General features: G+C 46.7%; 3 protein-coding genes across 4 annotated transcripts in view; 2 read left to right on the top strand and 1 right to left on the bottom strand.

Moving 5' to 3' along the window:
• Positions 1-61: 61 nt before the first annotated feature.
• pla2g4ab (phospholipase A2, group IVAb (cytosolic, calcium-dependent)) lies at positions 62-14,544 on the top strand. 2 transcript variants are annotated; one of them, XM_084692958.1, is made up of 18 exons: positions 62-454; positions 1,679-1,814; positions 2,185-2,266; positions 2,658-2,806; positions 2,937-3,050; positions 3,478-3,515; positions 4,249-4,393; positions 5,270-5,406; positions 5,556-5,778; positions 6,294-6,408; positions 7,540-7,677; positions 8,367-8,456; positions 9,574-9,639; positions 10,353-10,595; positions 10,772-10,956; positions 11,290-11,479; positions 12,123-12,280; positions 12,989-14,544. In XM_084692958.1, the coding sequence occupies exons 2-18, from the start codon at positions 1,782-1,784 to the stop codon at positions 13,124-13,126; spliced, it is 2,244 nt and encodes a 747-aa protein (XP_084549084.1). In that variant the 5' UTR covers positions 62-454; positions 1,679-1,781; the 3' UTR covers positions 13,127-14,544. The 2 variants fall into 2 exon arrangements, with proteins under 2 accessions (XP_084549084.1, XP_084549085.1); XM_084692959.1 differs by lacking the exons at positions 62-454; positions 2,185-2,266 and having other exon boundaries at positions 1,685-1,814.
• Positions 14,545-16,408: 1,864 nt separating this feature from the next.
• On the top strand, positions 16,409-21,025 carry arpc5b (actin related protein 2/3 complex, subunit 5B). Its single transcript, XM_084692408.1, has 4 exons — positions 16,409-16,829; positions 17,730-17,802; positions 18,748-18,924; positions 19,482-21,025. Exons 1-4 carry the CDS (start codon positions 16,690-16,692, stop codon positions 19,542-19,544), a joined length of 453 nt encoding a protein of 150 aa, XP_084548534.1. The 5' UTR covers positions 16,409-16,689; the 3' UTR covers positions 19,545-21,025.
• Positions 21,026-21,032: 7 nt separating this feature from the next.
• Positions 21,033-26,553, bottom strand: part of hmcn1 (hemicentin 1) — a 75,586-nt gene continuing 70,065 nt past the window's right edge. Inside the window, exons 100-107 of the mRNA XM_084692409.1 lie at positions 26,098-26,232; positions 25,869-25,982; positions 25,411-25,536; positions 25,129-25,257; positions 23,459-23,824; positions 23,149-23,268; positions 22,851-22,977; positions 21,033-22,540 (exon numbers count right to left, since the gene is read on the bottom strand). Coding sequence (XP_084548535.1) covers positions 22,174-22,540; positions 22,851-22,977; positions 23,149-23,268; positions 23,459-23,824; positions 25,129-25,257; positions 25,411-25,536; positions 25,869-25,982; positions 26,098-26,232 — 1,484 coding nt within the window. The 3' untranslated portion in view covers positions 21,033-22,173. The remainder of the gene's footprint in view (positions 22,541-22,850; positions 22,978-23,148; positions 23,269-23,458; positions 23,825-25,128; positions 25,258-25,410; positions 25,537-25,868; positions 25,983-26,097; positions 26,233-26,553) is intronic.

Here is a 26,553-nt window from a genome sequence, read left to right on the forward strand (position 1 = left end):
TGCGCGCCCTCGTGTGGTTAACTCACGCTCTAAAGCCATACGTTTCCCACAGAATGGACAAGACTATGCGGAAGAAGGGTCACACTTGGAAATTGTTCCGCACCTCAGCGTACGCTCTTCTCTCCAGAGTTAAAGCCGTGGCAGGTTCACCCTGAAACTCTCATTCTTTTTGTCTATGTTTTTTGTTTTGTTTTGTTTACAATAAATCTTATTAGAGAAATGACCAGTCACTGTTCAATGGTCAGATATCCCCATGATAACTTTCTCTTGAAACTTCGATTTGACAAAGATACTTCCTATATTCTTGAAGTTGAGAATTGAGTGACGGCCGACGTGTGAACGCCTTTCCAGAAACTTTCGTAGCGCCTCCTCCATCTCTTTCCCGTGCACAGTGGACTGCAAAGCATGTCTTATTGTCCAGGATTAATGATTACAGTAAAGTTCTCATCTCAAGGTACGTAGAAAATAAGGTACAAAATAGCACATGTTTGACGATTACACCTATGGCGTTAATGGCGTTTTTGTTTCTAAATTGATATTTTGACGGTGCGCATTTGCTCGCTGTTGGCACCAAGACAGGCTTTCAAACGTTTTTACGTAAGAGCGGATGCAAAGACTGGGTTTAATGTATTGGCACGTCGGCCACATTCTTATATCGGTTTCTGAATAATACAACATATTATCTATGGTGGCAGATGGAATTGTAATTTAAACAAACTATCCAACTATAACGTTGATCCATTTGTTGCCATCGCTTGGAGCCATTTTGGTACAGATCAGAAATGGAACTCTTAACATATTTGCCCACATTCACTTATTTGGGAGCATTTAGGGTGCGTTTGGTACCTGCATTCCAGCAAATATGTCATTATACTTTTGTTCGTGGTTTAATCCGTAATCATTTTGCAAGTGTCACACTGGCGCGCAACGAACTGGGATTATGGTGATATATGATACTTTGGGTTGTACATTTCATTGAAGAAACCCTGGTTTCGGAAAGTCTGTGTGTTCATAAACAATACAATAATAAGTAGATTAAAACAACAATACCATAAAAACGTTGAGAAGTTTGAGTGTGTTGATGACTGTGTGGGACAAGTGAGACTAGATGTGACATCTTCTTAGTAGGCCTACGTGGTATTTTGGGACAGAAGTGATGTGCGCTCGTTGAGCACATTCAGAACTTGGACCATCTATGCAAACTACGTGACCAGCACAGCGGACACACGATACGTGCTTGAACTCCTCGCAGAAATGTTACGCTTTGTTAACCAACCGAGAAAAGCCTCACTGACCTTGCTTTGCTATTTACAGGAATACACACACACACACGCACACGCATTAACATAGAAACGCGCACACAATCGCACACCCACCCTCTCTCTCTCACCCCCCCCCCCCCCACACACACACAAAAACAAATGCAAATTTACACCAACAGGGCAATATCTATCATGTAGTTGAGCACACTTCCCCTCTGCGCTGCCACATCTATTAATAGCCCAGCACTTTTGACCAGTTCATGTACAGTTGCAATCATAATCAACAGGTGTGTTGAAATCGTTTGTGCCTTATACCTTAGCACTTCTGTGGTAGAAGTCTTGTCATGTTTTTATCAGAATAACCTGTCTTACTGGACTCTCCACCTCTGAAGTTACGCTGTTGTGTGCATCCCCAGTCTCTAGATGCTTCCGTGTGTAACTCACACTTCATCCTGAGTCCAAGTTCACAGCTGGCGTCCAGACAGAAGCAGGAAGGACACATCCTCTTTCACGACAACCATGTCTGCCATAGATCCGTATCAATACATCATCGTGAGTAACACTTTCAGTTGCAGTACAGTGGTATCGTTACACAGACGAGATATTGTTTTGCCTACTCGATCCTTGTTGCATGTTGTAAAAACGTATTTGGAATCTATGGAAAAAAAACTGACAGGTCCATAAGGACACCATAGAAATAAAATTAATCTTGAGGATTGTCACAAACAGTCTTATTGTTTAGTCTCCCTTATTAGCAACACGTTTTCATGGCACTTTAAAACCACACATTTTCATAATATGTAGACACAGGAAAGCAGGTGGAAAGCACCATGTCTTTAAGGGGAAATGTCCTCCACACATCAGGGTGATGTTACTTGGGTTGAAGTGGGTCTTCTCATGAGGTGTTTGTATGGTCTTCCAGGTAGAACAGCAGTTTTCACACAAGTTGAAAGTGACCGTGGTGCGAGCAGAAAACGTCACCAAGGGAGCGCTTGGTGACCTGCGTGAGTCTGTCTAACACACCTGTCCTTCTGCTCCTCCCACTTCACCATGGAGACGACCCCTGACATGGGTCTAGAGAAGGTTCAGGTCGTCAGTGTGAATGACAATGGGTTTCTCAATTGACCCATCTGGCTAAATACAAATTATTCGGATTCAAATGGAACCATTTGGTTTGAAATGAGGGTTTCAAAGTGCTGCAAAACTCCCAAACAGACACAATGCCTAGTCAAACGCACCTGATGTTAGTAAAGCAGTACAAAATCAGTATTTGAACGTTTAAAAATTGCCAGGTCGGTTTTTCAGTGACGAGTACCATGCATTTATCCTGTGCCTGAATTCCTTGATCGTTTACAACGCCTCTGCTGTGCATGACCATGGCGTGTTTGTGTGCAGTGGACACGCCTGACCCCTACGTGGAGCTATTCATCCCCACAACCCCGGAGAGCAGGAAGAAGACCCGCCACATCGACAACGACATCCACCCGAAATGGAACGAGACGTTCCACTTCATCCTGGACCCCAACCAGGAGAACACCCTGGAGGTGGGCTGTAGAACCGGCTCTTAAATCAGGGGTGGCCAAACACCCTGTGTCAGTTCATCAGTTGGCTCGTGCTTTATTCAAGTTTAACGGATGTTATTCCTTTTTCCCCTTTGGTGCTCCGCCTATCTAGATAACACTAATGGACGCAAACTACGTGATGGACGAAACCCTTGGGACGGCGTCGTTTGAAATCTCCAAGCTCACCGTGGGGCAGACCGAGACCGTGCCTGTACTCATTGGAAAAGTAAGTCGCCTGTGTTCCAGGAACACGGTGCTGGAACAACCTACATGACAGACGAACCTCTTAACCTCTCGTCGCTTGTTGACTGATTTGGCCTCTTTAATAACTGACTCTCTCTCTAACGACTGAGGTTGATGTGGTAGTGTTGCTTCTGTCTATTATCTCAAAAACCTCTCGTCCCCTCTTCCCTCTCTGTCATTCTTCTCTTTATCGTACAGCATGTACCCTTCTCTCTTTCCTGCCCCTCCCGCTTTACCACCCCTTCACCCAACCCTCTCCTTCCTTTTCCCATTCTCTCTTTCCTCCTCCCCCCATCCCTCCCTTTAATGTCCCCCCCTCCACCCCCACCCCGTGATTGCGGTATCCCAGTGTTGACAGACTTATCATGATCTACTGTACTGAACAATAACCAGCTCTGTTATTATGACAGGCAACCAAAGTATACCTGGAGATGTCCCTGGAGGTTTGGTACGTATTCTTATATTTCAGCCTGCTTGGCTGCCTGATCATAAAACTAGTTTTGTAATGTTTCTATGGCTCTGTGGCGAATCTCTTTGGCTCATCCCGATGTGACTTTATCCTATGGGCTAGTGCACAAGCGAAAGGTGACAGTATGGGCATGCTCTTCAAAAGCATAGGAGTTGACCTAGAGAGCTGACCCCAGCACCAGTCAACGTGGCTCATTCACAATGCGCCAAGCGCACAGTACAGGGTTGTTTTAACACAGGTTCACCAGTTCCAGGACAGCTTTACATGTGTTAAAGATATCACAGATTTACAATGCCCCTGCAATTCAAGTTCAACTCTTTTATTTGTCAGGTACACAGAACAACACAAGGTCAGACTGGGCACTGAAATTCTTAAGACAATACAACGCAAGCACCTGGCATAACATACCATATAAGTACACAGAATATAATTTACATCTATGCTGAGCTTAAATAAGTGAAACTTCCTAAATATACAGATAGCAATAAATGATACACTATACTTAATCCTTACTTAACCCTTAATGCACATAAAACCTATTTCAACCCTATAACCTATACTAACCTAAGTGGAGTACAGTACAATAGTGCAAAATTGCAGATCAGTGACTATGTCAATGACCATACAGGAGCCTGGTCAGGAGCAATGCTCTGCTTGTTGCTTAATATTGCATTACAATTGTTATGATGTGTGTTCCTGGTCCTATCCTCAGCACCAACCTGGACCTGCGGTTTAGCCTGGCCCTGTGCGACAAGGAGAAGCTGTACAGGCAGACCCGGAGAGAGAGGGCCATGCTGGGGATCAAGAAGCTGCTGAGCATGGAGAAGCCCCGCTTCCTTCCCAGCTCCCCTCAGGAGGTGGGGAAGACAGCCACACTGTGGACCCAGGCTTCCACTGAGGCCTACTGCTAAAACCCACTGCATGCATGCAAGTCACGTGTTATGCAATGCATTGCTTCTGCTAGCAGAGCAGTTTTGAAATATACAAGATAACATTTAAAAGAGCGAGTTTACCAACATTTGTGGTTGTTACCACGAAGATGAAGATAATACAATAAATACGACAGCACTCTGACAGATAGACTGAGAGAGAGAAAGAGTAAAAGAGGAAGAGGATATTAAAACAGAGATAAAGAGAAGATACCGTAAATGGGGGAGGGGAAGAAGGGGAATGGCGGAAGCATACAACATAGAAGGAGAGAGAGAGAGAGAGAGAGAGAGAGAGAGACAGAGAGAGACAGAGAGAGAGAGGCAGAGAGAGAATGCAGACTTGCTAGAAGGCTAGTTTAGCATTCCTCTGACAGCCTGACGTGTCTGACCTCTGTCTGCACACCCTGGGGTCTGGGCCGGCCCACTCCTGTCTGTCACCCGCCAAGGCCTGGAAATGTCCCTGCATTGAATGTAAACAGTGGAGATCCCCCCCCCCCCCCCCGCCCCCCCGGCCCCCAAAGCACCGTCACTTCATCGCTCCATAACATTGAGCTGTACCAACAGATATGACTGAATATTGTCTAGGCTGCTTGGTTTGACAGCAGTGAAACACAACGCAGTTGTCGCTTTGTGTGTTTGCACTAGAGTAGTAAAACAGGAAACCTGCTCTGAAAACCAAAATGACGGAACAAGACTTGGGGGGGGGGTACTGATTCACTGATAGCATCTTCACACTCCCCTGGTATGACTAACCATTCGATGTCATCCTGTGACATCACTACTGTTTTGTGTGTCGTGGAGCAGGTTCCAGTTATTGCCATCGTGGGCTCTGGGGGTGGTTTCAGAGCCATGGTGGGCTTCTCGGGGGTGATGAAGGCCTTGTATGAGTCGGGGGTTCTGGACTGTGCTACATACGTGGCAGGTCTCTCAGGATCCACCTGGTCAGTTGAACTTTACCCGTTTAACCCCCCCCCCCCCCCCCCCCCGCCCCCCCCATCTCTCTCTCTCCCCATCCTCGAGCCAAGATCAACATCACCACAGGCCCTGTGTTCTGACAGATGGTCGTGTTCCCCTCCCCTCCCACCCGCAGGTACATGTCCACTCTCTACTCCCACCCAGACTTCCCCGCCAAAGGCCCGAAGGAGATCAACCAGGAACTGATGAAGCGCGTGAGCAGCAACCCGCTGCGTCTGCTGATGCCCCAGCACATCACCACCTACATCCAGGCTCTGTGGACCAAGAAGGCCGCAGGACAACCAGTCACCTTCACCGACATCTTCGGGATGCTCATCGGCGACACGCTCATCCCCGGGGTGAGGAGATCTGAGGGACTCGGGTGTCAGCGATCCCCTGTTCTGCTCCTGGAGAGCCACCCTCCTGTTCCCACCGCCCGCCTTGTCTTATCAATAAGGGACATCTCCATGACCGAGGGTGATAGATTCAGGCTGGACCACAAAACCTGGAGGAAGGTGGCTCTTCAGGAATGTGGTTGGAGAGCGCTGCTTGTTTCTCGTTTAGTCTTGTTTCTCTGTTCTGCTTTTCCGGTCTCTTCGTTTGTCCAATCTCACGGCTGCTTTGCATCTCTACAAACATTGACAGATTTATATTTGTTTTCCATGACTTCCTCCATCTTATCTTCCGGCTTATCGTCTTCGCATGCTCAATCTCTTCTTGTTCAAAAAGAGCTGTGAAACTGATGGTGTACGTGTGTGTGTTTCTGTGTGTGTTCCCGTGTGTGTTTCTGTGTTCCCGTGTGTGTTTTGTGCGTGTCTGTGTGTGTGTCTATGTATGTTTCTGTGTGTGTCTGTGTGTGTTTCTGTGTTCCCAGAGGATGCACACCAAGCTGAGTGAGATGCAGGAGAAGGTGGACGAGGCACAGTGCCCCTTCCCTCTCTTCACCTGTCTGCACGTCAAACCCGACGTTTCTGAGCTCATGTTCGCAGGTTAGCCGTCTTCTCAGAGCGCGTGAATTGTTCATGCGCGTGTGTGTGTGCGCGCGTGTGTGTGTGTGTGTGCGTGCGCCTTTCAATGAAAGGTTTTGCATAGTACTGAAAGATAATCAGTAACCACAGATGAGATCAGCTGATATCACCCCCTCACACGAGCGACGTTCGTTTCCTAGTAGAGTCGAGAAGACCTCGCTTAGATCTGTCAATGTCTGCTTTGAAGGAAGTGTCAATTGTATATGTGTGCGACGTGTTCAAAATGTTGAGTAGTTACTAATAGTGGACCACATTACTGCCGTCACAAAGGGCATGGGAACCAGGGAGGTGTCAATGAGCAAGAGGAAAATCACCCACCCAATAGGAGGACAGATTTAGACTGTTAGACCACAAATAAGACATGGTTTTAGTCAGCGTGCTGAACAGCCAAACATCAGCCATGAAAAGGTGGGAGGGCGTCACAGGGTAAATGCTGCACGACAAACAAGACGGTGTCATGAAGATTTTTCTTAGAAAATGTAATGACACACTGTCGTACAAGCGCAGGTCTCAGGTCCAATTCCACATTTACTTCCTGCAGTTTATGCAAATACATATTTGCTTTTCCAGCGCATTGTTAATGGCTTTCCCTTCTTTATGCCAAGTTAAAAGGGGAAATACCCTACCTTTCAGAATAAAATAAAAACATTAGATCCACCTCTGCAACTGCTGTAAACGTATTTATTACAATCCAGTACCAAGTAAGAGGAAGACATTGTACGTTTTGAGGAAGTATCAAAATGCGGGCAATGTTTACACGTGTGTAAATAACTCCTGTAGGACAGTAAATGGATTTGGCTTCAATGCGTTCACTGTTAATCAACTTGACAAATGACCAACGTCACTGCTTTACACCGGTGCCATCACCCTGCAGTTTCCACAACAAACAAGTGTACCAGGTGTTGACTGTAGATGTAGGCTTACGTTAGCTGGCATGTCATTCCCCTCATCTTATTTCACAATGCGCCTTTTCCTCCCCCGCGTAAAAAGAAAACAAAAGATCTAAGCTGGAGGAAAACGAGCGATGGCGTGTGTGCGCACTGTGTCCTGGTCCGTTTGACTGATGGATGGACGCCGTCTCTCTCTCCACAGACTGGGTCGAGTTCAGCCCGTATGAGATTGGCATGGCCAAGTACGGCACCTTCATGACCCCCGACCTCTTCGGAAGCAAGTTCTTCATGGGAACCGCTGTGAAGAAGTATAACGAGAACCCGTTGCACTTTCTCATGGGTGAGGCTCCACAGATCGATGTTTTAGGAGAAAGTTCGGATCTGACTCGAGAGAGAGAGAGAGAGAGAGAGAGAGAGAGAGGGTACTGATAATAAACCTGTGTACCATGTGTAGATGAAGTAAAGAACAGGATAGAGGATAGAGTAGAAAAACCTTCAGTAAACCTTACGTTACTCACATTGTTAGTGTTGTATACAAAACAGAGGCCTTTTGTATAAACCCTACTGGACCTTAGAGGATAGTGGTTATCCTACTTTTATTTATACTTCCGTCCAAAACAAATATGGTCACTGTAGGCGGAACGAAACTGCCAGAGAGAATGTTGACGTGCCGAACAGCACAGGCATTCTGTGAGTCAGGGATGTCATCCCCTCCACCTAGGTAATGACTATCCAAACTTTGACTCACAAACTCTAGCCCCAGGGCCAATACTGTAATAATGTAGGAAGTCGGTGGCTGAACGGTGAGAGAATCGGGCTGGTAATCTGAAGGTCGCTAGTTCTGTTCCTGGCCACACCAAATGACGTTGTGTCCTTGGGCAAGGCACTTCACCCTACTTGCCTCGGGGGGGAATGTCCCCGTACTTACTGTAAGTCGCTCTGGATAAGAGCGTCTGCTAAATGACTAAATGTAAATACACAGGGATTAAAACAAAACTTCTCATGTTTAACTGTTTTTTCCTCTGTTAGGTGTGTGGGGCAGTGCTTTCTCCATCCTCTTCAACAGAATCTTGGGGGTCAAGGACACGACTGGCGGGACCACCATGGAAGAAGAGCTCGGTAAAATCACTCTCTAACCCTAACCCTCCAACCGTTCACATTTAGCACTGAACCTAGGACAAAACCCACTTTGAGGATCCTGCGGTTCTTAGCAACCCAGACCCTGTCCATTTAGGAGGAGTCAGGTGGCTGAGCGGTTAGGGAATCGGGCTAGTAATCAGAAGGTTGCCGGTTCGATTCCCGGCTGCGCAAAGGACGGGACCCTACTTGCCTCAGGGGAATTCAAGGCACTTCACTCTACTTGCCTCAGGGGAATGTCCCTGTAGTTATTGTAAGTTGCTCTGGATAAGAGCGTCTGCTAAATGACAATGTAAATTTACGGGATACTGTGGCGTGTCCTGTTCAGCTGCTTGAAAACTAAAGTCTTGAGTGATTGACAGCTAAAGTAATTGTGGTTGGTCCAGCCCTCATTCCAATCATTTGTGTCTATTTGAAACCTGCCAACTTCACCTCTCATTGCAATAGCTCACCTCTCATTGTATCATATTACGCCTGTTCCTTTGTCTGACAGTTGATCGATGTTGACACACACACAGTGACAGTAGTTGCAGATAATTACTCACTACTTTTGAGTGTTTCCCAAAATAGCCATTTGACCTTTATCTTTCTGGGGTGTGATTTGCAAGATGAAAAGAGAGATATACGGCCCTGGCCGTTCGCCCTAAGCTGAGCATCTAAGATGTTTGTCTAATGGATTGTTTTTTTTCCACATTGGACCTTTTAATAAACGCCCTTGCACGACACGGTGCACATCATGCGTGTTGATAGATCCATCGACTTATGCCCATTCAAAGACATTATTGCCTGGTGATTTGTTTTGAAGGCCATTGTAATCACAGATGAGTCAAAAGTCTTAAATAACAAAGATAATAGATCTCACAGACGTCATAAGAAACATGTACCTACTGTGGACGTAGTTTACATTTTTTGCTGAGTTTTGATACGTTTCTCAGTTTCTGGGCTTTCAATTCAAAATCCAAACGGAATCCTGAAACAAATCATAAGCTTGTACGATATAGCTCATGTGCTTCCCTTGTTAAAATGTGTCAAAAGTCACGGTTTCAGTCAGCGGGTGTTTCCAGTGATGAATGAAGGTGTCCTTGTCCTTTTCTCATAGAACAGATAAAGCCACAACACATTGTGGGGCAGGACAGCATGGACAACGACGAGGAACCCTGCAAAGGTAGGAACAGCTCAATCCTACTGTACCACGGAAGAGGCACAGCACAGAGGGATTAGCATAGCATCAACGTCCAATCTGAAGTGCTCAGAACAAGGCTGAAGTCCATCAAACTTGTCGACACTCGTATAGGAGACACAGAGGAAAAATAAGGGAACTGGATTCTGAAGATAACAGTAACAGCATGAGTCTGCATCCAGTATGTCAAGTCATGTTTTGACACATTATAAATTACCGCACTGACTCATCTCTCACCTACAAGGCATGGGATCATTATACATTCAGGTTAGCCCAGGGCTTTGAGTAACTGATTCCCCAAATAGCCTGTATCATGGTTTTCGTGGTATTTACCTTTTTACCACCTGACAATTAGTGTTGCATCAGGTGTTTACCTTAAGAACTGTGTTTAGCTTCTACAACGAGACACGGCCTGTAGGTGCCTCTGTGTCTGTATGCGGCTTTGAGATGATGGGTGTGATTCTGTTCGATTCCCCCCCCCATCAAAGGGAATGCGTGAGAAAAAGAAATGCGAAAGCTAAATATAGTTGACATTCAGAGCAAAATACAAATGGTGTTCTCTAAAGGCCATAAAGTTCCTCAAGGGTGAATTTAACATCCTGGACTAACAGGTCTGGAATGGCATAAACATCCCATAACTCAAGTATTATTTTCTGATTGGACACTGTCCCTCCCCCTACTGCCTCCCGTCCAATCAGCTGGCTCGGAGAACCAGGAAGCGGAAGAGGAGTACCATCGCCATGCCCAGGCCAGCTGGGTCCAGCGCACATTCACCTCGCTGGTCAGCGACTCGACACTTTTCAACACGCGGGAGGGGCGAGCGGGCAAGGTGCACAACTTTATGCTGGGTCTCAACCTGAACACCAGCATGCCCTACTCCCCCTTCGGCGAGCATATGTGCCAATCTCCAAACTGCGAGGATGAAGTGGACGCGGTCACAGGTGTGTGTGTGTGTACGTGTGTGTGTGTGTGTGTGTGTGTGTGTGGGGGGGGGGGGGGTCAAACCTGCTCTAGATATACAGTACATTACACACTAGAAAAACAACATTCTGCTGTAGATCTGTGTCAGTTTAAACAACCGAGCAACACGTTGATATTGTGTTGTATCAACTCGCAGACCCCGATGAGTTTGACCGCATCTACGAGCCTCTGGACGTCAAGAGCAAGAAGATCCACATCGTGGACAGCGGGCTGACATACAACCTCCCCTACCCGCTCATCCTCCGGCCCCAGCGAGGCGTGGACCTCATCATCTCATTTGACTTCTCCGCACGGCCCAGCGACTCCAGCCCACCCTTCAAGGTCAGAGGTCACTCTTTACCTCCTGGTTTACTTCCAGGTCTAATGCCTGGTTGACGTCGTGGAAAGAATCGATGAGGATGTAAACAGCTGTGTCCCATGTGGAATGCAGAACTCTGGAGCTTTCAGTATCACAGCAATGTAACACTTCCTTCTTAAACTCTGGCACGATCAAAGTAATAGATTATTCATTCTATTCTTAAAATAGACAAGGATGAACTACATGCTGTAAGGCGAGTGTGATAGGCGATACGAGTTAGCAAAAAGGGGAATACAAGTTAACGTATTGAATGTGTTTATTCTGAAGTGCTTTTTAACTCGGCGTCCTCAATCTAGGAGCTTCTGCTGGCCGAGAAATGGGCTCGGATGAACAAGCTGTCGTTTCCCAAGATCGACCCCAAGGTTTTTGACCGTGAAGGTCTGAAAGAATGCTACATCTTCAAGCCAAACAAGGGGGACAAGAACTGCCCCACTGTCATCCACTTTGTCCTGGTCAACATCAACTTCAGGACTTTCAAAGCCCCTGGTAATTATCTGTGCGAACAAAAGTCTTATCAGTAGCCTTGTTATTATACTGGCAAGTGGTTCTCTTCTGGGAAGTCGGCTCGGAAAGTTCCAGTTTATTTCCTCATAGTTCATTTCTGGTGAACTGTAGAGACCGTAAATGGGCCCCTAACTCCCTAACTCCTATGACCCCAAGGAATATACACCTTTAGGAGGTTAAACACGTAGAAATGTATGCGTGTGGCTGTGGGTGTGTTTGTGCATGCCTGTAAGAGATGTGTTTTACAAGATGCCAGGCCTGCTGAATTACGGTTCCCTAAAGGATTCTCCCAGCAGGAATCTCTCACTGCATCGGGAGAACTCTGTGTGTAAACAGGTTGATGTATCTGCCATAGAAAGATACACAGACTGCAGCTAAGCAGACCACCCTGTGTCATACGCTCAGGATGGAACCGTTCACCTACAGGTCACAAGCCTCCACGTTTCCTTGAGCTTCTACACAGGCCTGCGTTTGTCAGATGCAGCGGTTTCATCAATCATCGGAAAATGATATTCTACTTGTCCTATACAACTGAGGAGATATGAAAATATTTAAAAAATCAAGAAGTGAGCCCCACTCTCCTGTTTCATCTACATGTGGTGCCCAAATGTCCTTTTTTTCGCAGGAGTCCCTCGAGAGACAGATAAAGAGAAGGACTTTGCTGACTTTGACATTTTCGATGACCCAGAGACACCCTACTCCACCTTTAACTTTCAGTACTCCAACCAGGCCTACACCCAACTCCACGATCTCATGGAGTTCAACACACTCAACAACATTGAGGTCAGTTATGCAGTGGTTTCAGGAGCCATCATTTAGAACAGTCCACGAAGGACACTGTAGTCAACTGCAGAACGTCAGAGAACCCGCATGGTTAGATATGTCAAGGGCGGTGTGGAGTAACTGTAACAGTTTGTGTGGTGTTGATCTTTCATGCATGAGGGCATACCAGGGTCAGCCTGGACTCCTTGTTCTATTCAAAGTGATACATTGCTTTCTGTATTTGATATTCTTAATAGGAAAGGTCGGTTAACCCAACTTGAGGCCAGAATATTTCTGTATGCGATGTTACGGTTTTAGTCCAACCCCCGCCACACACACACACACACACACACACACACACACACACACACACACACACCTGAGGATAGCCATGTGGAACATGGAAACAGTGAGTACCATTGGCAAGCCTTTACGGAGATCTGCTTGGCTAACCGTAAGTAATGCATGTAAAAAAGCATTCCACCAAGAGGAAATGTCCTTTCAGCCAACCAGATTTAAACGCATGTAAAACCTCATAGCAGAATCAAAGTTGGTTCAATTGCCTGAAACTAATCGGGGTCACCCCGACATCAAACGTCTGTGTGGAGGCAGAGGGAGCTATCTGCCTGCCAGCAATGGTTCGATCAAGATTACAACGAACAGTCGATGGAGCAAACCTGTGTGCGTTCTCTTGTCACCTCTTCCTCTCCTCCCACCCTGTGTCCACAGGTCATTAAAGACGCCATTAAGGACAGCATCGCGTACAGGAAGGAGAACCCCTCTCGTTGCAACGTCTCTCTGTCACTCAACGAGATCCACAACAAGAAGTTCCTTAAGCGGGAGCCTGTCCCAAGACCCAAGAAGTGAGAGTCCGATTGGCTGAACCAATCAGCCAATCAGTGCCCAAGGCCCAGATGGACTATTGAGATTGGCCTACATTTCGTACAGAAAAAAAATGACAATTTCCTTTTCGGAAAAGTTTATCGTGCCTATTTCTTTTAACTGATGTGAATCGGGTAGGTTAGGTGTAAACTTAGGAAACCTGTTGGATCTGAAAGACGAAGTGGACTTGGTGTAAAAGGATCCTGAAGTTTGTAGTAATGTGGGTAATAAGAGGTTTGGGTAGCATATACTGTACTGTCATCAATAGACTTTCCTTATTTTATTTTATGTGCAACTCTTGTATATGGACCATGCAGCTTTATGTATTAAAGTTTTTGGTCTAAATATAGGCTCTAAACTGGAAACCTTCGACAGGAGAATGCTCCTTCCACAAGTACACTTTGGAATACCTCAAACATCTCAATGATGTTTACTCACCTAGGCAGTATCTCAGAACTGAAACCCTGAAAATAAATTAACAATCATGTCTCGGGTTGCTGTAGAAACCGTTTGCCTGGGTCTCTCCCTCGATCATATTCATGCGTGTTTACATTCCGGAGTGTGTGTTGCTTCAGGTTTCCCCTTAGACACGGAACTTTTCTTTTTTTTCTTTTTAAGCAATTCATTTCCTTTCTTTCTGAACCTTCTGTGACTCTTTAGAGAGCAAGAGAAAGGCTCAGGAGTTGTTACCCAAGACCCCATTCAGTCCCTCCTCCACTCCCAGATAGGGTGTCTCAGCTGAGGTGAGGTGAGAGGGGTGGAGAAACTGTGGGGTGATGCCAAAAAGAAAGACAAGTTAGTAAGTTTCCTTACCTTCTACAGCAGGTTTTCAGCAGTTCTGGGTGGAGTTTGACACACTACACCTCCACCTGCAGCGTTTGAGGGCAGGAATATGAGGCGTTGCACCTTCACCTCCAGGTGCCACACGCTGCTGTTGGAATCTGTTCCCTAATGCCAGGGACTCCAGGCTTGTTATTTAGTTCTTCCTGTTGAGAGGATAGAAATAGAATGATCTGCTTTTTCTTGGTCTTACTGGACCTGCCTGAATTAACAATGGCTTTTGCTTTTATTCTTTTTTCGTAGTTTGTGTTTTTGTTTTCACATTGAGGATTATGTGACGTGACATCATTGTTCCTCTTTTTTGATTTATATGTTTAGTATGAATACAATAACATACCAACTACTTAGGTCTTGTGAATAGAGGGAATGAGTACAGAAGATGTTTTGGTTTGAAATGTCTTTTTCGTAACGTTTTTTCATTTTTTAATAGTCTCTTTTTGTGTAACCTCTATATAATGGACTTTTAGGCAGTGTACATAAACTTCTGTTTTACTCTGTTCATTCATATCATATATAGTGTCATTGTGCAAAGTTCCCCCTCATGAATAAAGAGAAGGAAATTACTTTTTCTGTCTACTTTCTTAGTAATCCAACCGCCCTCAAGATATTTCTGTGGGCAAGAATAAGTCAGAGTTCTCATGTACAGTACTAGGGCTTCACCGTTCTCTGCCAGGACCCTCTCAACGTCATGCAATACATTTCCTCTCTAGGCCTTTAAAGCCCTATGACTAATATGAAATGCACTTTACAGTACAGTATATTTCCATAACCTTCAGTTTACGCCTCAGATACACCGGAAACTGTTAATAAACGTAGTCGCTCATACTGCCTCCTAGCTCCCAAAGGCTTGTCAGAACACATCACACAGTATATCATTACATTCCCTAATTGAGGAATCATGCAAAAGTCTTATTAGAGGGGCTAATTATGTACTTGGGATACTTTTCTCTACGGCAAGTCTGATGGGGCTGTCTGGCACACTAACTTGTTGCTGAACGCCCTCTTTGTGGATTCACTTTGAGGTGCTGCATCAGACAAGAAAGAAAGAAAGAAGACAGGCAGGCAGGCTGGCAGAGACAGACAGGCAGGCAGGCAGGCAGAGACAGACAGACAGACAGACAGACAGACAGACAGGCAGGCAGGCAGGCAGGCAGGCAGGCAGGCAGGCAGGCAGGCAGGCAGAGACAGACAGAGACAGGCAGGCAGGCAGGCAGGCAGGCAGGCAGGCAGGCAGACAGACAGACAGACAGACAGACAGACAGACAGACAGAGACAGACAGGCAGGCAGAGACAGGCAGGCAGGCAGAGGCAGGCAGGCAGGCAGGCAGGCAGGCACTCAAAGCCTTCACACATTCAAAGCGCTGCCGTCTTACAAATACCACCTCTATTACTTTTCTGGGTCACTGTATCACACACACACACACACACACGTATGCAAAACAGGCCTATGACGGGACACAAAACCGGAACCCCCTCCCCTCCAACACACACACACTCGTTTGACTTTCACTGTCTCTGACTCCAGCAAGCTTTTCCAGTATTATTCCACGTCAAAAGATTCTACATTCCACATCTACTTCCAACTCGGTGAGCAATGGGGCAGACTCAGACTGGGGCGTGGCCTGGCCCATACTGTCTCACTGTAGTAAGGTTCAGGTTGGGACCAAACGGAATCTAGCATGTTTAGCTTTTATTTATTTTTCCTGCGAAGGGCCAATTGTCTAGATGTGTCACATTAGAAATGCTAACAGCCTTTCCAATAGGTGTGTCTGCCCTCAACCGCACCTCACCGCACCACACCACGGCTAGTCTTTTGACATAGAGGAAGTTCTGTACTGTCAGTTATTTGTAAGTTGGTTTAAAGTTATATCTGCTGTGAAAAGTGTATGTGGGGTCTCAATGCCTATAAAACAGCATTAGGAGTGACATTATGAAGTTCAGTCAAACGAACCACTAAAACCTACCGAAATAACGATTAGATAACATTCAAATTGTAACATTAACTTGTATGGTGCTTCATTTACCTATTTTTGATAAAATGTGTCAATTTGTTTGTTAAGAATTTTTAAATATAGGCTACTCTACTCATAAAAGTGATTTATTGATTTACTAACAGGTAAGCCTTTCATGAGCAGGCTAAGTGAGGATGAGTCACACAGCCTCGTCACGGAGCAGATGTATTTTTTATCTGTTTGCATTCCACCCTGACCGGAAATACACACGTTTTACACACAGTAGTAAATCGTTACGAAATATTCAAGTTAAAAGATGCAGAGATCAGTAATTGCGAGAAAAAAACTATTAGAAAAACCTGATTCCATAATAAACATAAATAAATAGGATTTTATAAGTATAACATATAGTTCGTTTAAAAATACGTCCACAGAAAGTTTCAAAAACTGCTTAACATTCTTATTAACGTTAACATTCTACTGCTTAGGTTTTGGTTCCCTCTTGTGGCTGAATGTAATATGTGTACTACAGCATAGATATAAAGGCATTATATATGTATATGTACTACAGTACCATTCTGGCCAACAGAGGCGCTGATTGCGGAAGTGAAACGATCCGATTTCACAGCCAGTGCTTGCTGCAGAGCTGACTCGTTGATCATAGAGGAAGCTAAAAGACAGCTCGTTAGAGAACTGGACTCGTTTGACCGTATTCTTTTACATACAAAAATCACACGGTGAAAGTTACCTAGCATAATGTCGAAGAACACAGTATCTGATCGTTTCAGGAAAGTAGACGTAGATGAATACGACGAGAACAAATTTGTCGACGAGGAGGATGGAGGGGAAAACCAACTTGGTCCTGACGAGGCGGAGGTTGATTCATTGATTAGACAATATCCTTTTCATGATGGGGCCATCTAGCTATCCATTTAGTCGGTATAATAGCAAGATAGTTATTTAAGCATTGCACGACATGTTCTGTTATCTGCTGCAATATACTAGTTAGCTTGTAGCTGTCAATGATGAATGCAGCTGGATTTGCGGGGTGTGGTGGGCTAACATGAAGCTAATGCACATAGCTAGGAAGTTAGTTTGCTGGAGAGCAACTAATTGTGTGTTTAGGCAAAATAATCTTAAATTCCTATAATATGTCAACAATTGTATCGCAGAACATGTTTCCGGGTGCTATTTTGAAGTAGTGTAAGTGTTGCACCCGATGACAAGTTATTTGCAAATGAGATCTAATAAGGGTAAGTGAAAATACCATAGAAGTATTGCAGAATTGTGGCCATATTTGGTTTGCAGACGCACCCTAGGCTATCTTCGTGTACTTTTCAAAGCTCTGTACCTTGGGCTCATCACTGTCCAGACTTGTCTGACAACCGCATTCCAGAAGATAACCGCCCGTGCAACTCCACTGAAATGCAGGGTACAATTTCTTGTCCGTTTAGCGAACTAGCAAGACTGTTCCATGCATATAATTAGCAGAAGGAACCATTCAGACAACCTTTCAACTATCAGAGTGAAACTGTGGGTTTACGGACTGAAGCTGGGATTGCCAAATCAGGAAGTGTAGTTCTAGACCATATAAGTCTTTAGAAGAACTATTCGTTTACCAGAATTGGTGTGTCAGGACTTGACAGTGCAGTGTGTATTGCAGACTGCATGAGGTATGTGTTCCACCAAACACATCTAGGAAATGGGATTTAATCTATTTTCCAGAATATTTAGACTTCCTGGTGTGTAAGTACACAGGTCTATTCCCTGTTAGTTTGTCCTGACCCTCAGTGCACAGGGAACCTAATGGAGGCGTTGCAAGCCGTGCTGAAGAACCCACCAATCAACACAAAGAACCAGAACGTCAAGGTGAGTCAACAAAACCAGCGTAATAGGAAGTGAACACTTACTTCAGACCAGTGGTTCTCAACCCTCTCTGGCCTGCAAGAGGTTTCTCTCTTCCAACACACCTGATGCGTTATCTAGCTCAAAACGACCCATTCATTTGAATCAGGTGTGTTTGAGTAGGGAAACATTAAAACATTCAGGGTAAGGGGTCCCTGAAGACCAGGGTTGGGAACCATGGATTTGGACAAATGTTTCCGAGCAAGTTCGGTCACTCTTAACACACCTCACACCAAGGGAAAATCTGATCAAATAATCTGTAGATAATCGGGACATTACCTAGGAGTGTCGGAAGGGGGATATCGGCCCCAAATCAGCCAGAGTATTTTGTAGTGTGTTCCCAGCATAAGGCCTAGGTACTGCTCAGAGGCAGGGCATTTGACTGCAGATCAAGAGGTAGCAGGTTCAAGTTCCCCCCTGTGCTTTGGAAACAACGCCTGCTGAACAAATTCCAGTGTTTCCCAAACAGACAAATTTGTGGCTGTTTTAACGCTATATAAAACACGCAGCGTATTCGTTCAGCTGCATTTTCTTTCCCTGCTCTCCCTCCGTCTCTGTCACTCATGCGCCTCTCACATACACACACAGTCACAACGTCAGCACACGTTAGCAACGATGCTATGCGATATCAGCGAGCCTTCCACATTAGTACCGTAGCTAAAAGTCTATGTAACTTTAGGGGTACTTTATTTAGCACTAGCATTGCTACCCCCCTCCCCCCCCCCCACCAACATTGCTTTCTAATCTGTGGGAAACACTGAATATGTTAATATTATACCTAAATTCCTCTCTGACTTATTCATGTTAGCGTAACTTCTTAAATTTACATGCATGTAGGCTAGTTTGTCGTTGACATTGTCTGTGGTCCTGTTTTTTTCCATGGGTCGACCTGACGGTTCTATGGACTAGGATCGTGCTGAGGGCCTGGTACTGAAAGTTCTCAGTGCCTTTAAGAGCAGTGACATCGAGAAGGGGGTCCAGTCTCTGGACAAAAACGGCGTGGACCTGCTTATGAAGTACATCTACAAAGGATTTGAGAACCCCTCAGAGAACAGCAGTGCTGTTCTGCTCCAGTGGCATGAAAAGGTGAACTGTCCTTCTCTCTCGACCACACCATGACCACACCACCACCCTCAACATCTACGGTAGGACCAGGCCTGGACCGCACCATGACCACACTAGGGCCACACTAGTCACTAGGACCACCGTCAGGACGACACTAGCTGTTGTTGTCACAAGGACCACACCAGAACCACATCAGGAATATTTTTATTTATTCCATAGTTCTCATGACCCCAACCTCTCTCTCTCTCTCTCTCTCTCTCTCTCCCTCTCTCACTATCTCTCTCTCTCTGTCTGTCTGTCTGTCTCTGTCTCCTTCTCTCTCTGTGTCTCTCTCTCTCTCTAAGCTTACACACATCAACAACCTAGACGCTAAATCGGAATCAGAATGGGTTTTTATTGCCATTTGTGTTAACACAAATACAGAATTAACTGTGGCAGACTGAATTAACAGACAAAACTAGACAAAACACAGTGCACTGACTGTCCGAGGCTGCCATCACTGACGCCATCTGGGATCAACCCAGAATCGATGGAAGTTACGTTTTTAAAGAAGTCGTCGTGTGTCTTCCTGTTTCAAGGCGCTCTCTGCAGGCGGAGTGGGATGCATCGTCCGAGTTCTCACTGCCAGGAAGACGGTGTAGCAGAACCCATGAAGAAGAACAGCCCTCACCATGTCACACTGGGAAGATCTGTATGGGACAGAGTCAAGCACAGGTCAAAGTTCACACAGTGCAGCACAGGAACTACCAACGACCTGCCACCTCTGTCCCACTGACCACACACACACACACACACACACACACAAAGAACATGCAGAACAGTGTAAGCACCTCCTTCACTAATACTGTAATTGAACATGCTGTATTTGCATTGTTTTAAGCCTTTTCTACTTCCCTTTTACACACGTGCACACATCCTAACATTTTTATTTAGCTAATTCACTCTACTTTTCTCAGGACAGTTTCCTATCAGACGATAGTCTTTACTATTCTCGTAGTTTTGAATTAGAACTTTTTTTTTGCTTTTAAGCTGCATAGAAAATTCTTGAGGGGAAAAGTGGGAATCTCAGAATATCCCATCTGACCTTGGCAGTGGTGACTCCTGAAATTTGGATTTGTGGATTTAAAAAGTGGGGGGGGGGGGGGGGCATTACCAACAGAGGTCTGTTCTCCATTTATCCATCCTTCCTGTCTAGGGATTATTTCCCTCAGAGCAACATAGTCTATGTCTCACTAACAGCTTTCTTATAATCCCACTCCTTAATTCCTTTCCCATCCACACCTAATGGCCGTTATCTCACTCTGTGCTATTGCAGCCTAAAAGACCTCTCACCCTTTTTAAACGGGCATCGCCAGCTAGTATTTTGCTTGTCCTCTTCCCGTATTGGCTTAAAAGATTCTGCGTCAGGCATTTAGATTGACTTTCCCCTCAGAGGTCGGTCGCTTTGCAACAGATGTGACGCAAAGGAATCTCAGACATGTTTACTTAGTCAGTTTACCTTAGAACAAATTCAGTTTTACCTTAGAAACTAATCGTTGCCAGTATCTGCATGATCCCACCCCAATTATCTCGATGTTTTCTGAATCACCGTCACGCTTGTTGTTCGCAGTTGACGGCACACCGAGTTGGTGTCTGCCGGCTTTTTCCGCCTCGTCAGGTGGATTGCATTTGTTGCCAAAATTGTTTTTTTTTCCTGAAAGTGTGGGTGTGAGTTTTGTGAACTGAAACGGCAGTTGGTGTTTACAGGTGACATCACTGCTTTCATGATTTGTGTCAGCTTCTGTGGGAACACTATCAGTCAAAAAATGGTCCAACGTGAGACAAAAAAAAAAAAGAATTTTGATAAAAATGTGCAAATTATGTTTCTCTTGACCCACTTTAATCAGTGGCCATGAATCCAGAGTCCTACATTTAATATAACATTTTTGTGCTATTTTAGATTTTAATCATTTCATTTGTGGCTATATATCCAGACAGTAGGAAACATTTCTAATGCAGTAATGTTTGATAGGTCTTCCGACCAAGTGCAAAAACTCAACAAAACCTACCAAACTGGTGTAAAAACTGCCTTACTCAATGTCTTTTTTATGTTAGTGCTTAATAAAGATGTATATGAAAGACAGTCTAAGTTTTGATGTATATTTATCCCGTTTATTTTTTGTATTTTTATTAAAAAAAAGAATACAGTACAATATGGTAATACATAAGAAAAAACACTTATATACAAATCATAAAAATAGAATACACCTTGGTAACTTACTATGCGTGAACCAGTTAACAGAGCCATACATATGTCTTTAGATTGACAAAATTGCTTTTTAATGACCAAAACAAGAGACAGACAAGTGAAATGGCGAGTGTTGTTTATCTAGGGGTTGAGACTGATTTAACGGGAGATTACCTGAGGTGGGTGAGAGTTTGCCAAGAAAAAAAAATCTCAAGAGTCTTCAAAAGCTTCCGATTAAATGAAACAAATCTATCTTCTGATGACGTCACGCTGTTCAGGCGACCAACCAATCAGAAAAGAGCTGAGCCAAGGAGGGAACCGCCCCTTTTTCCGTATTCAAGCACTTCCCAAATAAGTTAATAGGTAGATGTAAATATAGGCTAGCTATTCGTGTTGCTTTCTTTGCCACAGTGAGAGTTAGGGGAGAGGGGTGTCTACATTCAGGCCAACTGGTTCTGAAGAGACAGCCTAAAGGAACAGTCTGGGCTGGCCCCAGATATCTGTACACACACTATGTGTCAGGGTTGACAGGGTTAACAATTGTACCCTCAAAGGAAAGAACCATTAATGTGTATGTTACACATTTTCACAGATGAATCCTCTTTCCTTTGCCGTCAACTGAAATGATCAGAATTTCGAAACGGGCAGGCATTTCAAGATGATCGTCTGTGAGTAATATCAAAAGTCACAGTGTTAATTGTAAAAACCATACATTTGGAAACATTGGCCCAAAATACACATATCTGGTTCTTTGCCGGCCAATCAAAGGGCTCGATTCTGTCACATGACTTGGGTGTGTCTCAGGGCCCAGTGCTCAGTCCTTCCTCAGTCTGTCTCTGGCTTCGCAGTGCTGTCTTTCTGTCCGTCCTCCCTCACTCACGTCTTTCATCCCCAAGTCCTGTACGTGGCCGACCACACACACACACACACACACATCACGCTCTCTCTCTCAGTGGCGGGCGCTCACAAAGGTCACAACCTTCCCCCCCCCCACCCCCCTCTCCAAACCCCCTATTTTCTTCAGCGTCGGTTAAAGTGCTCTCTCAGTATGGGTAGGCAGACACGGCGATGTAGACGATGAAGGTGGTCTGGTACTCAATGCCCCCGTCCGGGCTGTAGGAGAGAGCCCGCACCTTCATGCGGTAGGTGTGGGGTTCGCGTAGCGCCCGCGTGGTAAACAGCACCCCCTTGAGGTTCTCGTCGCGGAGGGCGAAGGGCAGGGTGGCGTCCTCGTCCACCGCCAGGAAGGTGGTGCGCGGGTGGATCACGCCGTCCTGAGTGTACGCCACCAGACGGATCAGGTCCTGATTGGCCGCGATGCCAAAGGGGAGGGACAACAGCTTGTATTCCAGTGCGTACGGGCTCAAAGCACACTCCAGGTCGTTGGGAGGGCAGTTTTTCAAACAGAACCTGTGACGACAACAGGAAACTTAGAATTGTAGTGCTTAATGCCAACATCTTTAACTTTAGCAACTTATATGCAACTTATATTTTATTTTATTGTACATTTTATTTCATTCTAATTCCACTTAGTACTGCTAGTTTATGTACCCTTAGTATAGATAGTCCACATATTTTAATTTTAGGTTCCTATATGTTTATTCTATGCACCTTCCTGCCAAAGTAAATTCCTTGTCTGTGCAAACTTTCATGGCGAATAAATCCCTTTCTGATTCTGATTTCTGAAGTTGCTATTGGGTACTTGGGGTTGTTTGTTTACCCTGTGACGGGGTCTCTCTGGTAGTTGGGCGGACAGGGAGTGTCGATGCACTGGTAACTTCCTCTCATGTTGAAGCACATTCGGTTGGTTCCACACTGGATACTCTGCTCCAGACACTCATCAATATCTGAGGAGAAACATGGATTTTATGGACGGACAAACGAGTCCCACACCGACAAGACTCATAAGGAACAAAACACTTGAACATTTTAGCAATGTCTAGATGGAATCCTTGAATGAATGAACAGATAAACAGTCGGATGAAAAAGTCGTCGAGTGTTTAAAGTGCGAGGGTTACCGTGGCAGGTCTTGCCGTTGGTCATGAGGCGGTAGCCAGTGGGACAAAGACAGCGGTAACTGCCCGGGGTGTTCACACACTCGTGCTGACACGCGTCCCTCACCTCACACTCGTTTAGATCTGTTTACACACACACACACACACAAAGAGACATCCTCCATTAAACCCGCACTCAGACACCTGAGTTGACCACATACAAACCTGGGGCAGCCAAAGCACAGCACAGCACAGCCACGCATGCAGTCAGAACGACTCCACTCAGTCCCTGACTCCGCCCCCCTCCACTCCACCCCACCTCCTCCATAGTTACCTAGGCAACGCCCACGCCCGGCCTCGTACCCTTGAGGACAGGCGAGGCGAGGCCGCGGAGGTGGGGCCTCCCTGCGAGTACGCAACCTATAGCGCCCCCCACTGGCAGTGTAGGAGTGGTAGCTCTGGGAGGCCAGGCTGTGGTACTGGTGCTGGAAGGAGCGGCGCTCCGGGGAGGGCTGGGAACCACGGTAGCCGTACGAGAAGCTCTCGTAGCTGGGCAGCCTCTCCAGCCTCTCCAGCCCCGCGCAGGACTTGCCGTCCCCCAGCAGGTGGCGCCCCGGTGGGCAGGTGCACTTGAAGCTGCCGGGGGTGTTGACGCACTGGTGGGCGCAGGGCTGGGGCGGCTGCTCGCACTCATTAATGTCTGCCCCCGTCACAAGGAGACGTAGAGCGAGGGAGGGGAGGAGGGAGAGGAGGGGAGGGGAGGAGGAGGAGTAGGGGAGGAGAGAAGGAGGATGGGGGCGGAGGGGAGGAGAGAAAGAGAAGGAGGATGAGAGGAGGGGAGGAGAGAAGGAGGGGAGGAGGAGGAAAAGGAGGAGGAGGGGAGAGAAGGAGGAGGGGAGGAGGAGGAAGAGGGGTGGAGGAAAGGAGGAGGAGTAGAGGAGGAGAGAAGGAGGGGAAGAGGAGGGAAGGAGAGAAGGAGGATGAGGGGAGGAGGAGTGGAAGAGGAGAAGGGCAGGATGGATGAAAAGATGAAGGAAGGGTTCGAAGAGTAGTTTGAGATGAAGATGAGGAAGAGGCAGATGTGAACATGGCGATGAAGAGGTGAAGGGAATGGAGGGGTGGAAATATAGAGGGAAGATGGGGATGAGAGAGAGAAGGGGATATGTCAATGACCCCACTGCATGGCAATACATATTCAAGTCCTTAGGGCAGAAATGTATTGTGGCTAAATGCAAGTGCTCTGTCTACATATTGATATTTGAATGAGAGAATGAGCTTCTCATAACAAACACTAGAGCTTGCATTGAACCAAACTGATGAATAAAGAATTTGGCAATCAGTATTTCATACAAAATACCCAAAATTGAATTGCAACAATATTGACATTTTGTTTGGGGATTTCAGACATCAAGATCTAGTGTTAACGATGTCACAGGGGTATCACAGTGAACGAATGGTGTTACAATGCATAGCAACCAGGAGTTCAAAGGTCAAAGGGACAGGAAGTCAAAGGACAGGAAGTCGAAGGACAGGAAGTAAAAGGTCAGACAGTGAAGGACAGAGCTGGGAGAGGGGGTGGCCTTGTGACAGGAGCACGAGCAAAACCATTTCCAGTCCGAACGCCTATCCGACCTCAGCGTGGTGTTTACATGACTACACCATGACATCCATGCCAGAGCTGAGCCTATGGGTGTCCTCCAGTGGTGCTCCGCCCCCCAGAGCTCCGCCCCCCAGAGCTCCGCCCCCCAGAGCTCCTCCCCTTTCGTCTCTGTGACGGCGACGAGGTTAGCACGGCTTTAGTGATGTCAGCAAGCAGAGTGATGTCACAGCTGAGCGAGAAAGCTGGGGCGGGGGGGGGGGGGGGGGGGTGGTGCAGCTTTGAAGGAGACATACAGCGGGAGAGAGCAGGAGAGAGAGAGGGAGAGTACTGCTGGAAGCTGTTGCCAGAAGCAAGGTGTTGAGGTGGAGGGCTGGGGAGGGGGGGCGGGGGGGGGGGGTACGTACCCACACAGGGGCGCCCCACCCCCTGGGAGCGGTACCCTCGAGGGCAGGTGCAGTGGTAGCTCCCCCTGCTGTTCTCACAGATCTGGTTGTATCTGCACTGGTGGCTCCCATCCTGGCACTCATCGATGTCTACAGCAGGAACACAGCACAGCCACACCCACCATCAACACGTTCCTCTATCCAGACAACATCCACCACCACCACGGGGTTCCAGAGAAACCCCCAAAAAGCTGACGTGGAGTTTGTGGCGTTGAAAGGTTTGCCCCGGGGGGTGGCACTCACCCACGCATGTCCCGTTGGCGCCCTTGGTCATGCCCGGGGGGCACAGGTCCATGCAGGTGTACCCACCCCTGGTGTTCTTACACTGCTGGTCAGAACGACACACCCTCTGTCTGCACTCGTTTATGTCTGGAGAGAGAGAGAGAGATTAGGGAGAGGGGGGGAGAAGGAGACAGAGAGAGAGAGAGAGAGAGAGAGAGAGAGAGAGAGAGAGAGAGAGAGAGAGAGAGAGAGAGAGAGAGAGAGAGAGAAAGAAAGGGGGGGAAGGAGACAGAGGGAGAGAGAGAGAGAGAGAGAGCGTCAAAGAGATCCAGAATGAACAGAGTGACAGAGGACCATTTCAGGGGTCAGAGGTTAGGGTTGTGGGGTTAGGGTTGGGGGGTTAGGGTTGGGGGGTTAGGGTTGGGGGGTTAGGGTTGGAGGCATGTTGCATCAGCAGAGAGGCTGGTTTGGTTGGTCACCTATACACCGTCTGTTCCTCAGCTGGAAGCCGGGCTCACAGGCACAGCGGTAGCTCCCCACCGTGTTCAGACAGTGCTGGTTACACGGGTTGGGCTCCTGGCACTCGTTCACATCTGAAAACAACCACCATCAATCTGTCACACATCCACGCACGGCAGGCCACGTGACGCACAAGTTCATCTGTGGTTTTGTGTGCGAGTGCGGAGAAGGGGAGGGGGACCGGGTCACCTTGGCAACTCATCCCGTCGGCCGTCCTCCTGAAGCCCCGCCCACAGCGCGTCACGCAGCGGTACGAGCCAATGGCGTTCTCACAATCCTGCCCGTCGTGGCACGCGTGGCCTCCCAGCGCACACTCGTCAATGTCTGGACGGAGAGGAAGACGTCAGACACCTGCTGAGTTCCAGGTACTGGGTGTGTGTGTGTGTGTGTGTGTGTGAGAGAGAGTCTAGGGGTGTGTGTGTGAGTCTGTGTGTGAGAGAGAGTCTGGGTGTGTATGTGTGAGTCTGTGTGTGAGAGAGAGTCTGGGTGAGTCTGTGTGTGAGAGAGTCTGGGTGTGTATGTGTGTGAGAGAGTCTGGGTGTGTGTGTGAGAGTCTGGGTGTGTGTGAGAGAGTCTGGGTGTGTGTGTGAGAGTCTGGGTGTGTGTGAGAGAGTCTGGGTGTGTGTGAGAGAGTCTGGGTGTGTG

The sequence above is a fragment of the Hypomesus nipponensis genome, chromosome 26 (genome assembly GCF_054491055.1).
Source record: "Hypomesus nipponensis isolate SF chromosome 26, ASM5449105v1, whole genome shotgun sequence".
Classification (NCBI taxonomy): Eukaryota; Metazoa; Chordata; class Actinopteri; order Osmeriformes; family Osmeridae; genus Hypomesus; species Hypomesus nipponensis.